Here is a 20061-nt window from a genome sequence, read left to right as displayed (position 1 = left end):
ATGAATCTATTTTCTGCATGAAAGTTCTTCTTTGCATTAACCTGTTTTTAATTACTTCCTTATGTAGTTTTCTAATATTATAATTACATGTATAACGTGTAATTATATTGTATAGCTGTACACATTCTTTGTAATTTTATCGCCTCAGTAACACTTCTTGTCTTCTGGTACACTATATTAACCTAATTTAAATTTAATCCATTATCTTCCTTTTTCAACACATTTCGTTACCTTTATTCTATTTTATTAATTTAAAATGATCTGTTTATTTTGTTCTATCACTGAATCCATACCATTCATCCACTACTTCTCTACTTCTTGCAACTCATTTTTTATTTCAGCTGAATGTAAAACTTCATCAGAAAATCTTAACATATATATTTTTCTCTCTTACTGTTTCATACCAGATTTAAAATTTATAATGTAGATTTTTAATTGAAGATCAGAAACAGGAATAGGATGATCTAGCTTTACCCAGTAGGCATGTCAGCTATTAGTTTGGTTTTTGTGCATCTGCAACATAGGAGACAAGAGTCCTTGGATGGTTCTATAGGCATATAGAGTTGCTATCAGATAAAACTCCAATAAAGAAGTAGCTGTCTTGTCTTCTACCAGAAGTTGCCAACTTGGGTCCACATATTGATCACGGTATGTATGAAACTCCCATGAACTTGTCTAAATTAGAATATAGGATAAAGAAAGGGGAGGTAAAAAGAAGAGGACAATCAACTCACAGGGACTGATTCTGATCAGGGCAATTTACCACCTTGCTCAGGACCAGCAGAGGATTTTACTAAACTAAAACATTTTTACCTACATGCAGGTAGCTCTCTCACCAGCAAAAAGAGGTATACAATGCAACATAAATGTCTACATTTCACTTGGCAGATAGATATCAAGCTACAACAATAATTCTTCATATTCCACATGGCTCAAAGGATATTTAACTACTCTATCCTCACTTTAGGATTTTATCAAAGTAATTAATTTTCTTTAAAGAATATAAAAAAAATTATATAAATAATAAAGAAAAATTCAATACAATCAAAGATATCTAAGTAAATTAAATCATCAAATGTATACCTTAAGCCAAGGTAAATGTGTTGTAGTATCATCAGTATCATTACTATCACTAGGACTTTCAGGGGGTTGATCATCACTAAGTATACCTGGTGATTCTTCACCACTGACTTCACCACCACCACCCTGCTCTGATGTATCACTTCTGTCCGATAATGAACTGACTTTTCTTTTTGATTGAATAGAATCAGCTCTCTTAACTAGAAAACAAAGAAGAGACTGTTATCAGTTAGTTACACACTAACACAAATTTTACATAAGGTAAAAATAAGAGTTTAATAATCAATAAGAAAAAGAAGGAATTTTATGAACTATTTTGTCAGAAAAAACACAACAGGTATATGTATTAGAAAATGATTCAAGAATGGAAAAAATACAGTTAATTTTCTAATTTTAATTTTGTAATTTTCTTAAAATTAAACTGGTGTGTAATATTTATGAAAAAGGAGAATTTCCGTCAGACTTCAAAAAAAGTGTTATAGTCATGATACCAAAGAAAGCAGGGGCAGATAAATGTGAAGAATACAGAACAATTAGTTTAACTAGTCATGCATCAAAAATCTTAACTATAATTCTATACAGAAGAATTGAGAGGAGAGTGGAAGAAGTAAAGACCAATTTGGTTTCAGGAAAAGTATAGGGACAAGGGAAGCAATTTTAGGCCTCAGATTAATAGTAGAAGGAAGATTAAAGAAAAATAAACCAACATACTTGGCGTTTATAGACCTAGAAAAGGCAATCGATAACGTAGACTGGAATAAAATGTTCAGCATTTTAAAAAAATTAGGGTTCAAATACAGAGATAGAAGAACAATTGCTAACATGTACAGGAACCAAACAGCAACAGTAACAATTGAAGAACATAAGAAAGAAGCCGTAATAAGAAAGGGAGTCCGACAAGGATGTTCCCTATCTCCGTTACTTTTTAATCTTTACATGGAACTAGCAGTTAATGATGTTAAAGAACAATTTAGATTCGGAGTAACAGTACAAGGTGAAAAGATAAAGATTCTACGATTTGCTGATGATATAGTAATTCTAGCCGAGAGTAAAAAGGATTTAGAAGAAACAATGAACGGCATAGATGAAGTCCTACGCAAGAACTATCGCATGAAAATAAACAAGAACAAAACAAAAGTAATGAAATGTAGTAGAAATAACAAAGATGGACCACTGAATGTGAAAATAGGAGGAGAAAAGATTATGGAGGTAGTAGAATTTTGTTATTTGGGAAGTAGAATTACTAAAGATGGACGAAGCAGGAGCGATATAAAATGCCGAATAGCACAAGCTAAACGAGCCTTCAGTAAGAAATATAATTTGTTTACATCAAAAATTAATTTAAATGTCAGGAAAAGATTTTTGAAAGTGTATGTTTGGAGTGTCGCTTTATATGGAAGTGAAACTTGGACAATCGGAGTATCTGAGAAGAAAAGATTAGAAGCTTTTGAAATGTGGTGCTATAGGAGAATGTTAGAAATCAGATGGGTGGATAAAGTGACAAATGAAGAGGTATTGCGGCAAATAGATGAAGAAAGAAGCATTTGGAAAAATATAGTTAAAAGAAGAGACAGACTTATAGGCCACATACTAAGGCATCCTGGAATAGTCGCTTTAATATTGGAAGGACAGGTAGAAGGAAAAAATTGTGTAGGCAGGCCACGTTTGGAATATGTAAAACAAATTGTTAGGGATGTAGGATGTAGAGGGTATACTGAAATGAAACGACTAGCACTAGATAGGAAATCTTGGAGAGCTGCATCAAACCAGTCAAATGACTGAAGACAAAAAAAAAAAAATTTTCTTACAAAAATAAAAACACATAAAAATGGTGAATGTTAAAAACCATAAATAAGATATGAAATGTATATTTAAAAGAATTATAAGATCAAGTACAAGTGAACATGTTCACTGCTACTCTCAAGTTTTTTATACAACTTTTTAAAGTGTAAAACAACAAATGCAAACACATATATATTGTACAAAAGTAAAATACAAATTCTACTTTAAGACAAAAAAAAAACTACAAAATTATTCAAAAGATTTCAGTTACTGTAAAATTTTACAACCTGCAATGAAATATATAATTTTGGTCAGGAAAATATCCATAAAAAACAGATTTCATAGCTTAAAATGAGCGACAATACACAAAATAGTGCTCTATTTTTTAATAAAAATTAGAACTATATTTTTATTCAATAAATACATTAGTCTGTTCAAATTGGTTATTTATTCTCCATTAACACACAGAATAGTAATATCACAAATGATTTCAAAGATCAGTCTGGTTTGAATTCCAATCAGGCATTGGGAAATTTCCATTCTATAATCCCACTAACAAGCTTTAAGCTAGTGTGCTAGTATCTAAAAAAACCCCTACAGTTTTGGAACAGCAATGATAAATTTTTATTCCATGTAACTTTTATCTTTTGTAACTGATCACAGAGTAATGCGTTTTTATTAAAGTTTACTAATTATCCATAAATAAATCTAATAAATGATACAAAGCTTAAACACAGAAATAAAAATATTCTTACAATCTGATTCTATCATCATCTCCTTAGATGATGCATCTTTAGCACCCCGTCGTAACTTGAGGCTACGTCTTTTAAATGAACCAGTTGTAGTATTAGTACCAGTACCACGACGCAATAAAAATGGACGGCCTTGTGGTCCAGAACGACGACCTTTTTTATCATCAACAGAAACAGTTGTTATAGCCCCACCAGCTCCTTCCTCACCCTAGAAAAATACAGAGTAAGTCAAGGAAATAAATAAATTCCATAGCTAATGGTAATGAGATACTATAGTACTACTGGATAAGTAACATTAATTTTATTTTGCGACAGTTTACAATAAAATAACATCAAAACCTGTTTAATTTTTCCAATTTCTTTTTTACAATCAGATTCAATTCTACTCAAATCGATATGGGTTCAGATTCAGTATGATTTCAAACAAACATGATTACTTTTAAAAGCAGTATACAACTGGCTTAAATCGGTTTTATTTATAAATTAAGTATGCAGAATCTATTATAGTACAACTAAATTTTTTTTTAATAGTAGTGTTTACAACTTTCAAACAAAAACAAAAATATCAAGAAAGAACAAAAATAAAACTAAATGATTGTCTTTAATAAAAGTTTGATAATAAAAACACGGCATTTCGACTATTTGTACATAAAACATGACCTCTGGGACTTACATTTTCTACTACTTAAGGTTGCTTGCCAATTCTGAACTGCTTATTAATTCTCCTGCCTGGTTGGTTTATATATCACCTTCAAATCACTTGGTCCATTAAGACAGAGCATTCATTTTGTCTTATTAGACCTAATGCAATTTTTGAAATCATAAATTTCTTAATTAAACAGTGGTTTCTTTATTAGTTCAAGTGCGCTTTCTGAGAGTGATGGTAGTTCTTTTTTTACCATCTTTCGAAGAAAAGTACAGTTTTACTTTCAGTCACATAGTGGAATTGGGGAGTGAAATTGAATTTTCTAGGCCTATGTATGAAATTTGTGGCTCAAAAGATCTTCAAACTACTAGATCAATTTCATTAAAATTTAGATATGCTGTAGTAGTGTATCTGAAGTTGTGCATGTGAAAATTTGATGAAGACTAGTTGAGTCATACTTCAGTTACCCTCAATTTATGGTTGACAACAGACAACATAACCCCAATGATGTTTGTTGACTTTTGACAAATACAAGTGTGTACTGCAGTGACTTGCTGCAATATGCACTTATCCAGCAAGTCAGTGGCGAATAAATTTAAACTTGATTCTTGTTGAAGGGTCTACTTCTTATTTTTAACTATTTCATCAAATTACGGTTTTTTTTTTTTTTTTGTCTTCAGTCATTTGACTGGTTTGATGCAGCTCTCCAAGATTCCCTATCTAGTGCTAGTCGTTTCATTTCAGTATACCCTCTACATCCTACATCCCCAACAATTTGTTTTACATACTCCAAACGTGGCCTGCCTAACACAATTTTTCCCTTCTACCTGTCCTTCCAATATTAAAGCGACTATTCCAGGATGCCTTAGTATGTGGCCTATAAGTCTGTCTCTTCTTTTAACTATATTTTTCCAAATGCTACTTTCTTCATCTATTTGCCGCAATACCTCTTCATTTGTCACTTTATCCACCCATCTGATTTTTAACATTCTCCTATAGCACCACATTTCAAAAGCTTCTAATCTTTTCTTCTCAGATACTCCGATTGTCCAAGTTTCACTTCCATATAAAGCGACACTCCAAACATACACTTTCAAAAATCTTTTCCTGACATTTAAATTCATTTTTGATGTAAACAAATTATATTTCTTACTGAAGGCTCGTTTAGCTTGTGCTATTCGGCATTTTATATCGCTCCTGCTTCGTCCATCTTTAGTAATTTTACTTCCCAAATAACAAAATTCTTCTACCTCCATAATCTTTTCTCCTCCTATTTTCACATTCAGTGGTCCATCTTTGTTATTTCTACTACATTTCATTACTTTTGTTTTGTTCTTGTTTATTTTCATGCGATAGTTTTTGCGTAGGACTTCATCTATGCCGTTCATTGTTTCTTCTAAATCCTTTTTACTCTCGGCTAGAATTACTATATCTTCAGCAAATCGTAGCATCTTTATCTTTTCACCTTGTACTGTTACTCTGAATCTAAATTGTTCTTTAACATCATTAACTGCTAGTTCCATGTAAAGATTAAAAAGTAACGGAGATAGGGAACATCCTTGTCGGACTCCCTTTCTTATTACGGCTTCTTTCTTATGTTCTTCAATTGTTATTGTTGCTATTTGGTTCCTGTACATGTTAGCAATTGTTCTTCTATCTCTGTATTTGAACCCTAATTTTTTTAAAATGCTGAACATTTTATTCCAGTCTACATTATCGAAAGCCTTTTCTAGGTCTATAAACGCCAAGTATGTTGGTTTGTTTTTCTTTAATCTTCCTTCTACTATTAATATGAGGCCTAAAATTGCTTCCCTTGTCCCTATACTTTTCCTGAAACCAAATTGGTCTTCTCCTAACACTTCTTCCACTCTCCTCTCAATTCTTCTGTATAAAATTCTAGTTAAGATTTTTGATGCATGACTAGTTGTTCTGTATTCTTCACATTTATCTGCCCCTGCTTTCTTTGGTATCATAACTATAACACTTTTTTTGAAGTCTGATGGAAATTCCCCATTTTCATAAATATTACACACCAGTTTGTATAATCTATCAATCGCTTCCTCACCTGCACTGCACAGTAATTCTACAGGTATTCCGTCTATTCCAGGAGCCTTTCTGCCATTTAAATCTTTTAATGCTCTCTTAAATTCAGATCTCAGTATTGTTTCTCCCATTTCATCCTCCTCAACTTCCTCTTCTTCCTCTATAACACCATTTTCTAATTCATTTCCTCCGTATAACTCTTCAATATATTCCACCCATCTATCGACTTTACCTTTCGTATTATATATTGGTGTACCATCTTTCTTTAACACATTATTAGATTTTAATTTATGTATCCCAAAATTTTCCTTAACTTTCCTGTATGCTCCGTCTATTTTACCAATGTTCATTTCTCTTTCCACTTCTGAACACTTTTCTTTAATCCACTCTTCTTTCGCCAGTTTGCACTTCCTGTTTATAGCATTTCTTAATTGCCAATAGTTCCTTTTACTTTCTTCATCACTAGCATTCTTATATTTTCTACATTCATCCATCAGCTGCAATATATCGTCTGAAACCCAAGGTTTTCTACCAGTTCTCTTTATTCCGCCTAAGTTTGCTTCTGCTGATTTAAGAATTTTCTTTTTAACATTCTCCCATTCTTCTTCTACATTTTCTACCTTATCTTTTTTACTCAGACCTCTTGCGATGTCCTCCTCAAAAATCTTCTTTACCTCCTCTTCCTCAAGCTTCTCTAAATTCCACCGATTCATCTGACACCTTTTCTTCAGGTTTTTAAACCCCAATCTACATTTCATTATCATCAAATTATGGTCGCTATCAATGTCTGCTCCAGGGTAAGTTTTGCAGTCAACGAGTTGATTTCTAAATCTTTGCTTAACCATGATATAATCTATCTGATACCTTACAGTATCGCCTGGCTTTTTCCAAGTGTATATTCTTCTATTATGATTTTTAAATTGGGTGTTGGCAATTACTAAATTATACTTCGTGCAAAACTCTATAAGTCGGTCCCCTCTTTCATTCCTTTTGCCCAGCCCGTATTCACCCACTATATTTCCTTCCTTGCCTTCTCCAATGCTTGCATTCCAATCTCCAACTATTATTAAATTTTCATCTCCTTTTACGTGTTTAATTGCTTCATCAATCTCTTCGTATACACACTCTACCTCATCATCATCATGGGCGCTTGTAGGCATATAGACGTTAACAATCGTTGTCGGTTTAGGTTTTGATTTTATCCTTATTACAATGATTCTATCGCTATGCGTTTTGAAATGCTCCACTCTCCTCCCTATCTTCTTGTTCATCACGAAACCTACTCCTGCCTGCCCATTATTTGACGCTGAGTTAATTACTCTAAAATCACCTGACCAAAAGTCGCCTTCCTCTTCCCACCGAACCTCACTAATTCCTACTATATCCACATTTGTCCTACCCATTTCCTTTTTTAAATTTTCTAGCCTACCAACCTTTTTTAAGCTTCTAACATTCCACGCTCCGACTCGTAGAATGTTATTTTTTAATTTTCTGGTGACCCCTTCCTTAGTAGTCCCCACCCGGAGATCCGAACGGGGGACTATTTTACCTCCGGAATATTTTACCAAGGAAGGCGCCTCCATTATTGCTATGTGAAAATGCAGAGAGCCACATTTTCTTGGAAAAAAAGCAGCTGTAGTTTTCCATTGCTTTCAGCTGCGCAGTACTCAGAGGACTGAGTGATGTTGATACGGCCGTTTAAGTAGTCCTGACTCACGCCCCTAACAACTACTGAAAGAGCTGCTGCCCTCTTTCAGGAATCATTCCTTAGTCTGGCTCTCAACAGATACCTCTCCGATATGATTGCATGTTCGGTCCAGCTACTCTGTATCTCTGAGCAAATTACGGTTACAATAATTTAATTTTCTTATAAACAGAAAATATATTTTAATATTAAATAAACAAAAATTGTATGTCTTTTAGTTTTCTCATTTAATTTAAGTTTTGTGTATTTCTTGTGCAAAATAATATACAAAATAATTACACAAAAAAATATTATCTTCTATATAAATATAAAAATGAATGTTTGTTTGTTTGTCCCGTATGTGTTCCTATATCATTTATTCAATTGTGATGAAACTTTGGTGATTGCTGTGTGCACACCCGTGAAGGTTTCTTAATTAGTTTTGATCTGCTAGGTGGCGCTAGGATTGAGATAATTAAAAAAATTGTATTTATGATCAGATTTGGCTTATATTCAGAATATATGTTAGTTACGTGAAAAGAAATATTTTTGTGAAAAATGGACCCGCTAGGTGGCGCTGGGGGTTGAGATATTTAGAAAAATTGTATTTATAGCTGACTTGACTCATATTCAGAATATATATTAGTTTTTTTTGTCTTCAGTCATTTGACTGGTATGATGCAGCTCTCCAAGATTCCCTATATTAGTTACGTGAAAAGAAAAATTTTTGCAAAACCTATACCCACTAGATGGCACCGGTGTCGAGATATTTATGAAACAAACAAATACACAAACAGACTTTCTTCTTCTATATATATATATATATATATAAAAGGCAATATGCTCATATGTGTGTGCACTATATACAAAAACCTGCGGACTCATCTATTTGTGAGTTTTTGCAAAATGGTCCGCATTGTCCAAAGGTAAATACTAATTACCTTGTCCACAAAATACCAAAGCTATTGAAATCCTCAATCTGATCAGTAGAAAGAAAGTTAGGGGTATTTTGAACTAATTACTATGTTTAGAGAATAGTTTGAATTAAATCCAATTGGTATTGCTGATTTGACAATTGGATTTATTTACATTCTGACTTTAATAAAGTGAAAGGTTAAATTTTGTAAAATTCCGTAACATTTTGTAAGTTTATTAATGTTCAGTATTAATTGTGATGATTTTGCAACCATATCTCTTTTCGTTAAAAAGTTATTTTCCACTGAATACTGTGTTTAGAGAGCGGTTTAAATTAAATCCGATAAGTAGTGCTGTTGTTTTGCCAATTGGATTTATTTACATTCTGACTTTTATAAAGTGAAAGGTTAAATTTTGTGAAGTTCCGTAATGTTCAGTTTTTAATCTTTTATCAAACTTTCAATTGTGTTCATTTAATCTGTATTTATATACTCAAATCAAGCAATAGCGAAGCATTGTTGGGTTTGCTAGTACAAAATAGAATAATAAAACGTTGTTTGTCTTCTTGCGCAGAACTGTATAAGAATTCCTTTTTTATGATTAACTCACCATATAAGCTAGAAGCTAGTGCACTGGAATATTAAATGGAAATATTTTAGGGTATGAAAAACACTATGCCTCACAGGGATTAAAACCCGGGGTACTTCCAGATGAAAGGCCCAGGCATACAACCAGTTCACCACAGAGGTCAGCAAGATTCTTTCCTAGATACTATAATTGGGCAAATCCCACTCTCTTTAGAAGAAAATAAAACTTTGTCTTCATAAAAAAAGAAAAAAAATTTCTTCATTCATTAATTCTGTTATTGAAAACAATCTGTCACTCAAATTAAAATAAATAGAAATAAATATATTAAATATCAATAACAGTAAGAAAACATAAAAATTCTACCTGCATTGTAACAGTTGTATTGCTACTCCCTTCTGATTCATTATCTGGTTCATGAAGAACAAAACTTATCTTCCTTTCAGATGTTAAACCTATATAATAAAAATTATAATTAAATAATACTAATAATAATAATATTATAAACAAAATGAAACAACTTTATATTACAATATTATATACAAAAAGAGAGGCTAAAAAATTTCATAAATAAGGTTACTTTTTCTGAAAATACTACAGGAAACAAAGTAAACAGGACAATTATTTCAGGTCATGTCAGTAAACACCTAGACATAAAGGATATAAAGACATGAACTGACTAGGAATTATATTCTTCTGAAACATTAGATGTTTCATCTTTTGGATACTGTAAATGTAAATATGGATTTAAAAACCATTAATACTTATCAAAATGTAGGAACTGTAACCTTAATGATAAGTCTCTTACAGAAAAATCTGTTAACAAATAATGTAACTCCATTCACAAGAAATTTAAATTTAATTAAAGAACAACATGGTTTATAGGTAATAAAAAAATACTATTACGAATAAGTGCAGATCACTAAAGGAATATGGTGTTTATCAATAATACTTAAGTTTCTGGATAAGTTAGCATGGGATATCATGGTTAAGTTATAAATATACTCATTCGAATCAGAACAAACAGGAGTGTAAGAGGGTCATTCAATAATTAAAAAGACAAGTAGCAACAGTGGAAAAAATCTTTAATAGAAAAAACTTAAATTGTTGGCAAAAAATATCAGCTGTTCAAAAGGAAATTCTATTATTTATAACTTATCTCATTTACTTCAAAATGTCTGCTCTGAGTGAAATGTGTACCATGCAAAAAAACATGCTAGTTAAGACTTTTATTTTCAAAAATAACTAGCTGAAAATCACTTGCATATGCTAAAATAATATGGTAAAAAGTGTTAACTGTGCAAACTTTTATAAAGGATTGAAAATTTAAATCCCCACCAATTTCATTGTAGCAGAAGGTAGGAGGAAATTTTTGCTTTGCAAAATTGCATTATTGATTTTATTTGCAAGCCACATAGAAATTTGAGAGATCACTGAAATTTGTAGTAAGATTGTTGGCACTGTACATTCTACTATCAATTTGAATTCACATTTGTATGGAAAAAATGGTTTTTAGTGGTAGGTAATGCTGTTTTAGACTACAAAATAACTTTTTGTGGAATTTAGATTTATCACTCTGAACTGAAATCCAAAGAACAGAGTGTGAAATGGAAACATCCAAGTTTGCCTACTAGGAAATAATTCAAAACCAATAAAGTGATACTAACACTACTTTGGGACTCATAAGGGGTAATTTATAGTGATTATTTAGTAAACCAACTTTCAATCAACGGCAAGAACTACTTTGAAATGCTAGAAAATAAATTGAAACGCGCAATAAGGATAAAACATCCTTGTTCTCTCTTAAAAGGCATATTCCTTCTGCATGATATCACTTACTTCCATAAGGCTTAAAAGATATGGGAAAGCTATTCCAAAGTCAGGTCAGGAGGTTTTGCTCCAGCCACCTTGCAATTATAATCTAGTACAATCTTTTTTTTTCTGTAAAATAGTTGTTACAGGACACTGAGTTTAGCAACAATGTGCAGGTCAATAATGTATGCAGTATAAGAATGGCTCAGACACTGAGATGAACAATTCTTTACTACTTAGAGAATGCTAAAAGCTCAAAGAAAGATGGGACAAGCACCTAAATGTAGTTGGGGGTTGTTGAAAAAGTAGTGTTATTTATATTTTCATTAAATTAATAATAATTTTTCTACAATTGTTTGTCTCTTTAATTATTGAAAGATTCTTGTAATATAAGTAGATATACAACATTTCTATGTAAATAAGGAATCCAACTGTTCTGATTGAATCAAATATCTAGATTAGATTCTAGTAATCATTATGTGTAAAAAAATATGAACAGAAAAATAAACGGTTGAAATCCGTCACAAACTTTCTCAATACTATGAAGTTAAGAGCGTTTCCTTTCTAATATGCAAAATAAGCAACAGAAATTATTAAAGAAAACCTAACGGTCATTAAGAATGCTTAATCTAAACCAAAAATAGTTTGTTTTTAAGCATTAAAATCGGGTTAAAAATGACAACCATGCAAGGTAGTTGTGACCTATTCAATTAATTATCTTAAATATTGATCATTATTCCCTGTTGTTTCATCATTATGCACCAACTAACATCAGGAAAACTTATGGAAATACTTTCAATACCCTCTAAAATTGCACAATTAAGAAAATCATTAGCTGGCATGAATATAATATTCAATGAAGTTTAGATACACAGCATCTTACTTATAATGGCTAATGTCTCTATACAAAGGTGTTCAATTTTCATAACTATAATCGCACCAATGGCTTTCAGGAATTAATGGATGATAAAAAAAGTATCAGATTCTTCACAGGGTAATGTGAAGAGCATTCAATGAATTTGATGAATATATTAAATTATACATAACAAAACATAAACATCAAAATACACAAAAAAAACATAAAAAAATCTAAGAATAATTAACCAAACTTAAGTAGTATAGTTTCCAAACTTAATATGCAGGCTAAAATTATTAATTAATCATAATTCAGTTATTACAAGTAGATATGTGTCTGTCATTCAAAATTAATAATGATAAGAAATTCATTCATCTGATATGATGATTCATTTTAAAGAAATAAAATGAATAATGTTAACAGTAAACAAAAGATACACAAACTATCTTCCACTATCTTGTAAAATAAATATTTTATGTAGGATAATAAAACAAAAGTAAAACAAGACATTTTTAAATAATTGTTTAAAAGATCACAGAAAGAAATAAATAATCATACAGACTGCATGCAAAGGAAGCTATAACAGTCCAAGTCTTGTTTTAATTTTGCTCACATTTTGATGTGAAAAATATATTGATTTGTAGTTTTAAAAACAGCATAACAATTTTAATCCATATACTTTTTCAGCTAACTAAAACATTATCAAAACTATGTCTACTCACAATAACTGAATTTTGGCTGAAACAGAAATTTAAGTTTAAAAAAATGAGTAAATAAATTACATAATAAGAATGAAAAATTCAATAAATTTATATTTACATCACATTATGTAAAATACAACTGTTCATTACACAAAACAAAAAAATTACATCAATAATTAATTAAAAAATTGCTGTACTAACAGAAATAACATAATGCAAATAAAAAAATTAATAAACACCTTAACAATGAATAAGGTTTAATGAAAATGTACAATAAGTAATAACAAAAGTACAGGACTCCCTCATTCAATGTGCTTAATTTAAATTGAACACTTAGACACTGTTCTTAAAGAGCATAAAAAATTCATATTAGTATTAATGGGAAATCTCCTTTAATGGCAATTTCTACACAAATTTTTTAAAATTTATATATTAACTAAACGTCTCATGACGACCTCTAACCAAAAGACTCAATTTTAGCATTGAAAAATTCCAAAAGGATTACGTACGTACATACATACTAACATGACTTGCTTTTGTGCTTTTGCTCAATATCTCCTGACTGGAAGAACCAATTTTGATGAATTTGGCATTATGATTCCTGAACATGGGACAATGATATTTCATTATTTTGGTTACAACTAGTCAAGAGAAAAGGGAGATAATAAAAAACTTACAGGATCTACATTTTAAAAATTTTACTCAAAGGGTATGTAAATTTTTTCACATATTTAATGACCCTTAGGTATCTAAGAAACTTTACAATGATATTTGGTCCCGTTCAAACCCCCATAAAAGGGTGGAGGCAAAAACACGTTTTCTTTCTTTAAGAATTTTCATATTTATTGGTATATATTTAAAAAATTTATGTGATTTTATTTTAAAGTCAATCAGTTAAGGAGAGATGAGTAGTATATACTTATGACTAATTAAATATCTCAATAAAGGTTTATGATACAAAGTTAAATTTTGTAAATTAATAAGATATATGAATGTAACTTGTAAAAGTTTTGAATTAAATAACAAAAGGAATCAGTAATTTTTAAACAAGACAACTGAGTACAACAATCACAGTTTGTCAAACAAATTTTAAATTTTGTAAAGTTAATTCCATCTTTCTAAATATTTAAACAGACAATGCATGCTGTTAAGTTATGTTTTTATACATTAATTTTCATAATTTATTGTCATTGTCATATGTTATATATCATCTGTTTATTGTATATTGTTATTGTTTGAATCAAGTAAAAATTCATCATTGTTCAAGTTCATTAATATTGGGTGTTGTATATGTTTTATGCTATATACTTCCAGCCCTAACATTTTTTGTTAATGAAACTTGGGAACTAAGATTCGATTCATGTAATTAAATAATTTTTTTATTCAACGTATTTTGACATTCATTAAATGTCAATACTAACACATACAGTAAATCTGAATACACATTGTGCATATGTAACAAATAAGGTTAAAAAACAGAATTCATTAGTTAGTTATACTGAAATACTTGGTATATGTTGTAGCAACACGGAACTACCAGATAATCTTGTCACCGATGAAGTCAGCACCAGTTTATCATCTGCATATGTAAGTAACTTCACCAATTATGTCAGTGTATTCCTTTCTTATGTATACATATTCAACTTTGCTCCTTATCTCATCCATAATTACTGTTTTGATAATATTTATGTTAAAGCCTCAAATTCTTTCGTTGTACTATAAAGATATTTTCATGATTTTTCAATTATTTAAAAGTCAATTTTATTATCTTTAAGTATATTTCTTTTAGTTAAGATGAATGAATTAGTCAGAAAATGTGGTCTAATAAAGGCTAAAATCACCAAGATTTAGAACATTTACAAATATGTAGATGTATGAGAATCAAAAATATATTGTACGACTGCCAATGCATTTAGACAGTATCAAAGAATACTGGATGAATTCAATAAGATTCAAGATGAAATAGAAGATTTGGATAAAAAAGTTAAAGCTGATGAACCAGATTCAATGGAATGATTAGAATTTTAGGATTCTTATTTTGAAGTATTATTAAGATGCAGAATTATTAATTAGGCAATTTCAGCTTGACACTAATCAAACATCTTCCATTACTAAAACAGTTTTAGAATCACAAAATTCAGTTCAAGTTGAACTTCCCCAATAAAAATTCCTATATTCTCTGGAAAATATGAAGACTGGATATGTTTTTGATAATTATTCAATGCTATTTTCAATATGTTTTTATCGTTGATAAAAACCCTTCACTTGATGATGTTTGCAAGTTTTATTTTTTGAAACTATCTCTTAAGACGGAACTGCAGCTAATTTAATTAATTCTATTGTGTTAACCAGTCAAAATAATGAAAATGCTTGGCAATTACTCACCGATTGTTTTCAAAATGAACATGTAATAATCGATTGTTATTTGAAGGGATTATTTGATTTTCCAAAAATCGATAGGGAATCTTCACTTGCTTTAAGAAAATTGTTAGATTTTACTAATATTCATCTTAGAGCATTAAATGCACTTAATCAGTCTGCAGAGTTGTGGGATACAATTATAATTCATTTATTAACTTTTAAGTTAGATATAAGTACAAACAAGGTGTGGCAATCACATGTTCCAACTAGCAGAATTGCAACTTTGTCAGAGTTAATTGAATTCATAAATAAAAGGTGCCAGATGTTAGAAGCTATCTCTTCTCTGCAGAGAAAGGTTATGTAGTAATTTTTATTCATATGTCTATAAGAGCAGTCCATTTAGAATTGGTATAAAAATTGACTACTAATGTATTTTTGGTTGCTTTTCAGCATTTTGCATCACGAAGAGGAAAACCACATCAGGTCTCTAGTGACAAGGTGACAAATTTTGTTGCAGTAAGAAATGAGCTCAGGGGGGAATTGTATGATATGTTTTTCTTGTTAAAGATTCAAGAAACTATTATCTATGCAACTAGTCATGAAAGCATAAAATGGAATTTCATTCCACCTAAATTTTAGTGGCCTTTGGTTGGCTGGGGAAAACCATTCAATTATTATATTGTCTGTATTGCTGGTAAAGTTTCCTTAATGTATGAGGAATTAAATAAAGTTTTATGTAGGGTAGAAGGTTGTTTAAATTCCCGACCTTTCACTCCAATCTCATATGATCCTTCAGATTTCAGTCCTCTCACTCCTGGGCACTTTTTAATTGGTCAACCAATAACAGCTGTTCCTGAAGATGTTGCTGGTATCAACCTGAATAGGCTTAGAAGATGGCATCAAATTAAGTAGATTACTCAACATTTCTGAGACAGATTGTGAAAAGAGTACATCACCAAACTTCAATCCAGGATGAAGTGAAAACAATCATATAACATTCAAGTTAATACTCTTGTATTATTAATACATGAAGTTAATTTACCACCATCAAAGTGGAAATTAGGGTTTATTATAAACTGTATCTGGTCCTGATAGCAAGGTCAGAGTGGTTGAAATAAAAACTCAAAACCAAATGCTTAAGAGATCTGTAAACAAAGTGTGCCTACTTCCAATTACTGAGAATCATGAATAGACATTCTTGTATATTGATGTTACTTTATCTTTCATTTCTTGTTTATAAAATAATGTTATGTTTGTTTGTTGAAAATTTATGTTTTTAAGGTGGGGGGGATGTTAAGTTATGTTTTCAATACATTATTTTTTATAATTTATTATGTTGTTAGTCACATGTTATATGTCATACGAGGTGTGTGAGAATAAGTACACAGAGAAGTGTGTGAGAACGACTCTGTTGGTGTATAGCTGCCTAAGGGAACTACTTTGAAGGGGATAATATTGTTGTTGATAAAATAAAAACTTTGGTAAGTAAAAAGTCAGTCTCATTACTTTTCTCACACACCTCATATGTTAAGTCATCGGTTCATTGTATATTGTTATTGTCCGAGTCAAATAGAAATTCATCACTGTTCAAGTATGTAAATATTGGGTGTAGTTTAAGTTTTAGGCTATATACTTCCAGCCCTAACATATACTATAAGATATTTATCTGATATGATGATTTTTAAAGAAATTAAATAAAGAATGTTAACAGTAAACAAATATACACAAACTATCTTTCACTAACTTGTAAAATGCATATTTTTTATGTAGGACAATGAAACAACTACTACTGACATTGGTGGAAGATTTGGAATCATTTTTTCACCCACCCATTTCATGAAATTGTCTGTATTCATATTGTCATGTTAGTCACCACTTTTCGAACTGTCTTTCCAAATTAGTAATGCATTCGGAATAAAACTGATTTCTCCTCCAGCATGAATTACTATTAAACAGTTACCTTTATTAATCGGCACACAAAGTCCCTCAATACCATCAGACCATGACTTTGTCGAACAATGTGAACTTAAAACGTACGTTTCATCCAAATAAGCAATTGTAGCATTGCTTTGTCTGTATTTAGCCATTGCCTGCAAGTATTCAATTAAAAATTTTCTGTTTTTTCAATTTTATGCCATTTGAAACATAACTCTTTCAAAATAACAGCAAAAGTTGATTTACTTCCTTTAAAATCAATTGATGGCTGAAGTTCTTACCTTACTTTTTTTAAAGTAGGTAATTCATTTTTCTTTGAATGAAATTCAGTAACTGTTCTTTTAATTATACCTAAATCAAAACTGTCCAGTCCACTGACAGGTTTCGAAGGTTGTTAATAGGTTTTCAGCGTGCTGAAAGAATATGATTGGGATGTTGATTGAAGAATAATATCGATTTTTTCTCTTCTGAGTTTTTGAACCTGTGTTCTTGATATCCCACAAGCAGCAGCAGCAGTTCTTTCTTTGCATTTTTGAATGCCAATTATATGTTTGTCGTCAGTTAATTTACCTACTTTTAGAGCTTCTTTTTTGATAAAATCATAAACATTATTGATGATTTCAGGTGCTTGACTACTAAGTTTTTTTTTCTTAACTATGGATTTAAATTCTGTCATAACAAACCACACTAATAATACATGAACAAAAATAAAATAAAAAATAATACATTACAAAAAATTTGCAGAAAACAATGAGTAATTATAAAATAATATGACTGCACAAAAACGCTTTCCGATTACCTTCACTGAACACGATATAAACTAGAAAGTTTATTTTTTTATAGACACATTCTGTACTACGAATGACAGATCTAAATACAGTCATGACGACAGACATTATTTCTAACTGCATGTGTAAATTTTTATACGCCTGTACATAATATCAATCAGAGCATTAGTCATTGGTTAAGAAATTGTTATTGTTTACAAGATTGCTCATTAAGCATCTTCATACATGTAATCAACTCAAGTGGAAAGTATTGAGCACACAACATAAATGTATTGTTTGGGCGCCCATATTATTTGTAAGTTGAAGAATGAAATAAAAATAATAATTATGCGCAAAAATGTTTTGGAAAACAATAATATAATGAGATGTCAGCACGTGATATCACAAGCTTGTAGATTTGCTGGGGCAACTATACAGTCTATTGACTGGCTACTTCTGTTATTTTTATTTTTTTCTAGAATTTTACCTGTTTCTGAATCGATGACACGTGTTTGGTTATTAGTAGGCAAGAAGTGTTTATTTAATGTGAAATGATAATTTACTCTTTCGTCAGAATTGAGGTTTGAATGTTTTTACAAAATTTTTTTTAACTCTCAGTAGTGATCAAGATACATTATATTTTACACTATTAATATTCAAGTTGATTTAACATTTTGTTAACAATTTGTTTTTCTTTTTTCCTGTTTAGCCTCTGGTAACTACCGTTTAGATAATTCTTCAGAGGATGATATATATGAGTGTAAATGAAGTGTAGTCTTGTACATTCTCAGTTCGACCATTCCTGAAATGTGTGGTTAATTGAAACCCAACCACCAAAGAACACCGGTATCCATGATCTAGTATTCAAATCCGTGTAAAAATAACTGGCTTTACTAGGACTTGAACGCTGTAACTCTCGACTTCCAAATCAGCTGATTTGGGAAGACCACAAGACCAACCCGGTGGGTTAACAATTTGTATTAAGTGGACTTTACCTTCCATTTTTTTTTCTACTTAAAATGTAAATTTAAGACTAACAAGTTTCAGCTGATATCTAAGGTTCTCTACAAGGTGTATTTATTGTATTACGAGTTCATGATTTTCTGAAAAGAAAATGTAATAGTTTATTTATTTTTAAAGATATATCTAAGGTTAGTAAAACGCAAATATTGCATTAAAATCTTTATTTTGGTTACAATTGTCAACAGCAAATTATAATTATAATTTATAATTATAAACAATGATCCAATGGCGTAAAATTGAAAATAACAGAAAATATTTAACTGAATACTTGCAGGCAATGGCTAAATACAGACAAAGCAATGGTACAATTGCTTATTTGGATAAAACGTACGTTTTAAGTTCACATTGTTCAACAAAGTCATAGTCTGATGGTATTGAGGGACAATACCATCAGACAATTTCATGAAATGGGTGGGTGAAAAAATGATTCCAAATCTTCCACCAATGTCAGTAGTAGTTGTTGATAACGCTCCTTATCACAATACAGGTACTGAAAAAGCACCAAATTCTAACTCCAGAAGAAAAGATATAACCAATTTGTTGGAGAAAACCTGTATTCCGTATTGTTAAAAAATGCTGAAACCACAGTTATATGAATTAGTAAAGTTACATAAAACTAAAACACAAATATATCACTTGGACGAACTTTTGAAAAAAACATGGGCATCGTGTTCTTAGACTCCCACCATACCATTCTGATTTGAATCTGATTGACGGTATGGTCAGCCGTAAAAAAACATGTGGTGAGTCATAACACAACATTTTCTTTCACAAATGTTGAAAAATTAACTACGGAGAAAATTAATTCTATGAATGAAGATGACTGGAAATCCTATTGTAAAAAAGTAAAAAATAGTACGAAAAACTGGAACCACTAATAGATGAAATGACAGAACGTTATATTATACATGTAGACTCTGATAGTGAAAGTGATAGTGATTTGTTTAGTGAGGATGATGAACTTGCTAGAAGTTTGAATTAGATGCATGAAGAAAATTCAAGCAAGCTTTTGTTTATTATTAAAAATTAATAATTTAGTACAAATAAAGGTTATAAAATAATTAATTACATATTGTTTATAATTAGTAACTTTAAATATGGTTATTATTACTGCATACA

At 30.6% G+C, this 20061-nt stretch overlaps 1 protein-coding gene across 1 annotated transcript in view; it reads right to left on the bottom strand.

The window, feature by feature from the left end:
* Positions 1-20061, bottom strand: part of unc80 (unc80, NALCN channel complex subunit) — a 242538-nt gene that overhangs the window by 90829 nt on the left and 131648 nt on the right. The window contains exons 32-34 of the mRNA XM_075373197.1: positions 9854-9942; positions 3618-3822; positions 1084-1280 (exon numbers count right to left, since the gene is read on the bottom strand). Of these exons, the coding sequence (XP_075229312.1) occupies positions 1084-1280; positions 3618-3822; positions 9854-9942 (491 nt within the window). The remainder of the gene's footprint in view (positions 1-1083; positions 1281-3617; positions 3823-9853; positions 9943-20061) is intronic.

The sequence above is a fragment of the Lycorma delicatula genome, chromosome 8, assembly GCF_047948215.1.
Source record: "Lycorma delicatula isolate Av1 chromosome 8, ASM4794821v1, whole genome shotgun sequence".
NCBI lineage: Eukaryota > Metazoa > Arthropoda > Insecta > Hemiptera > Fulgoridae > Lycorma > Lycorma delicatula.
This window is presented reverse-complemented; position numbering and strand designations above follow the sequence as displayed.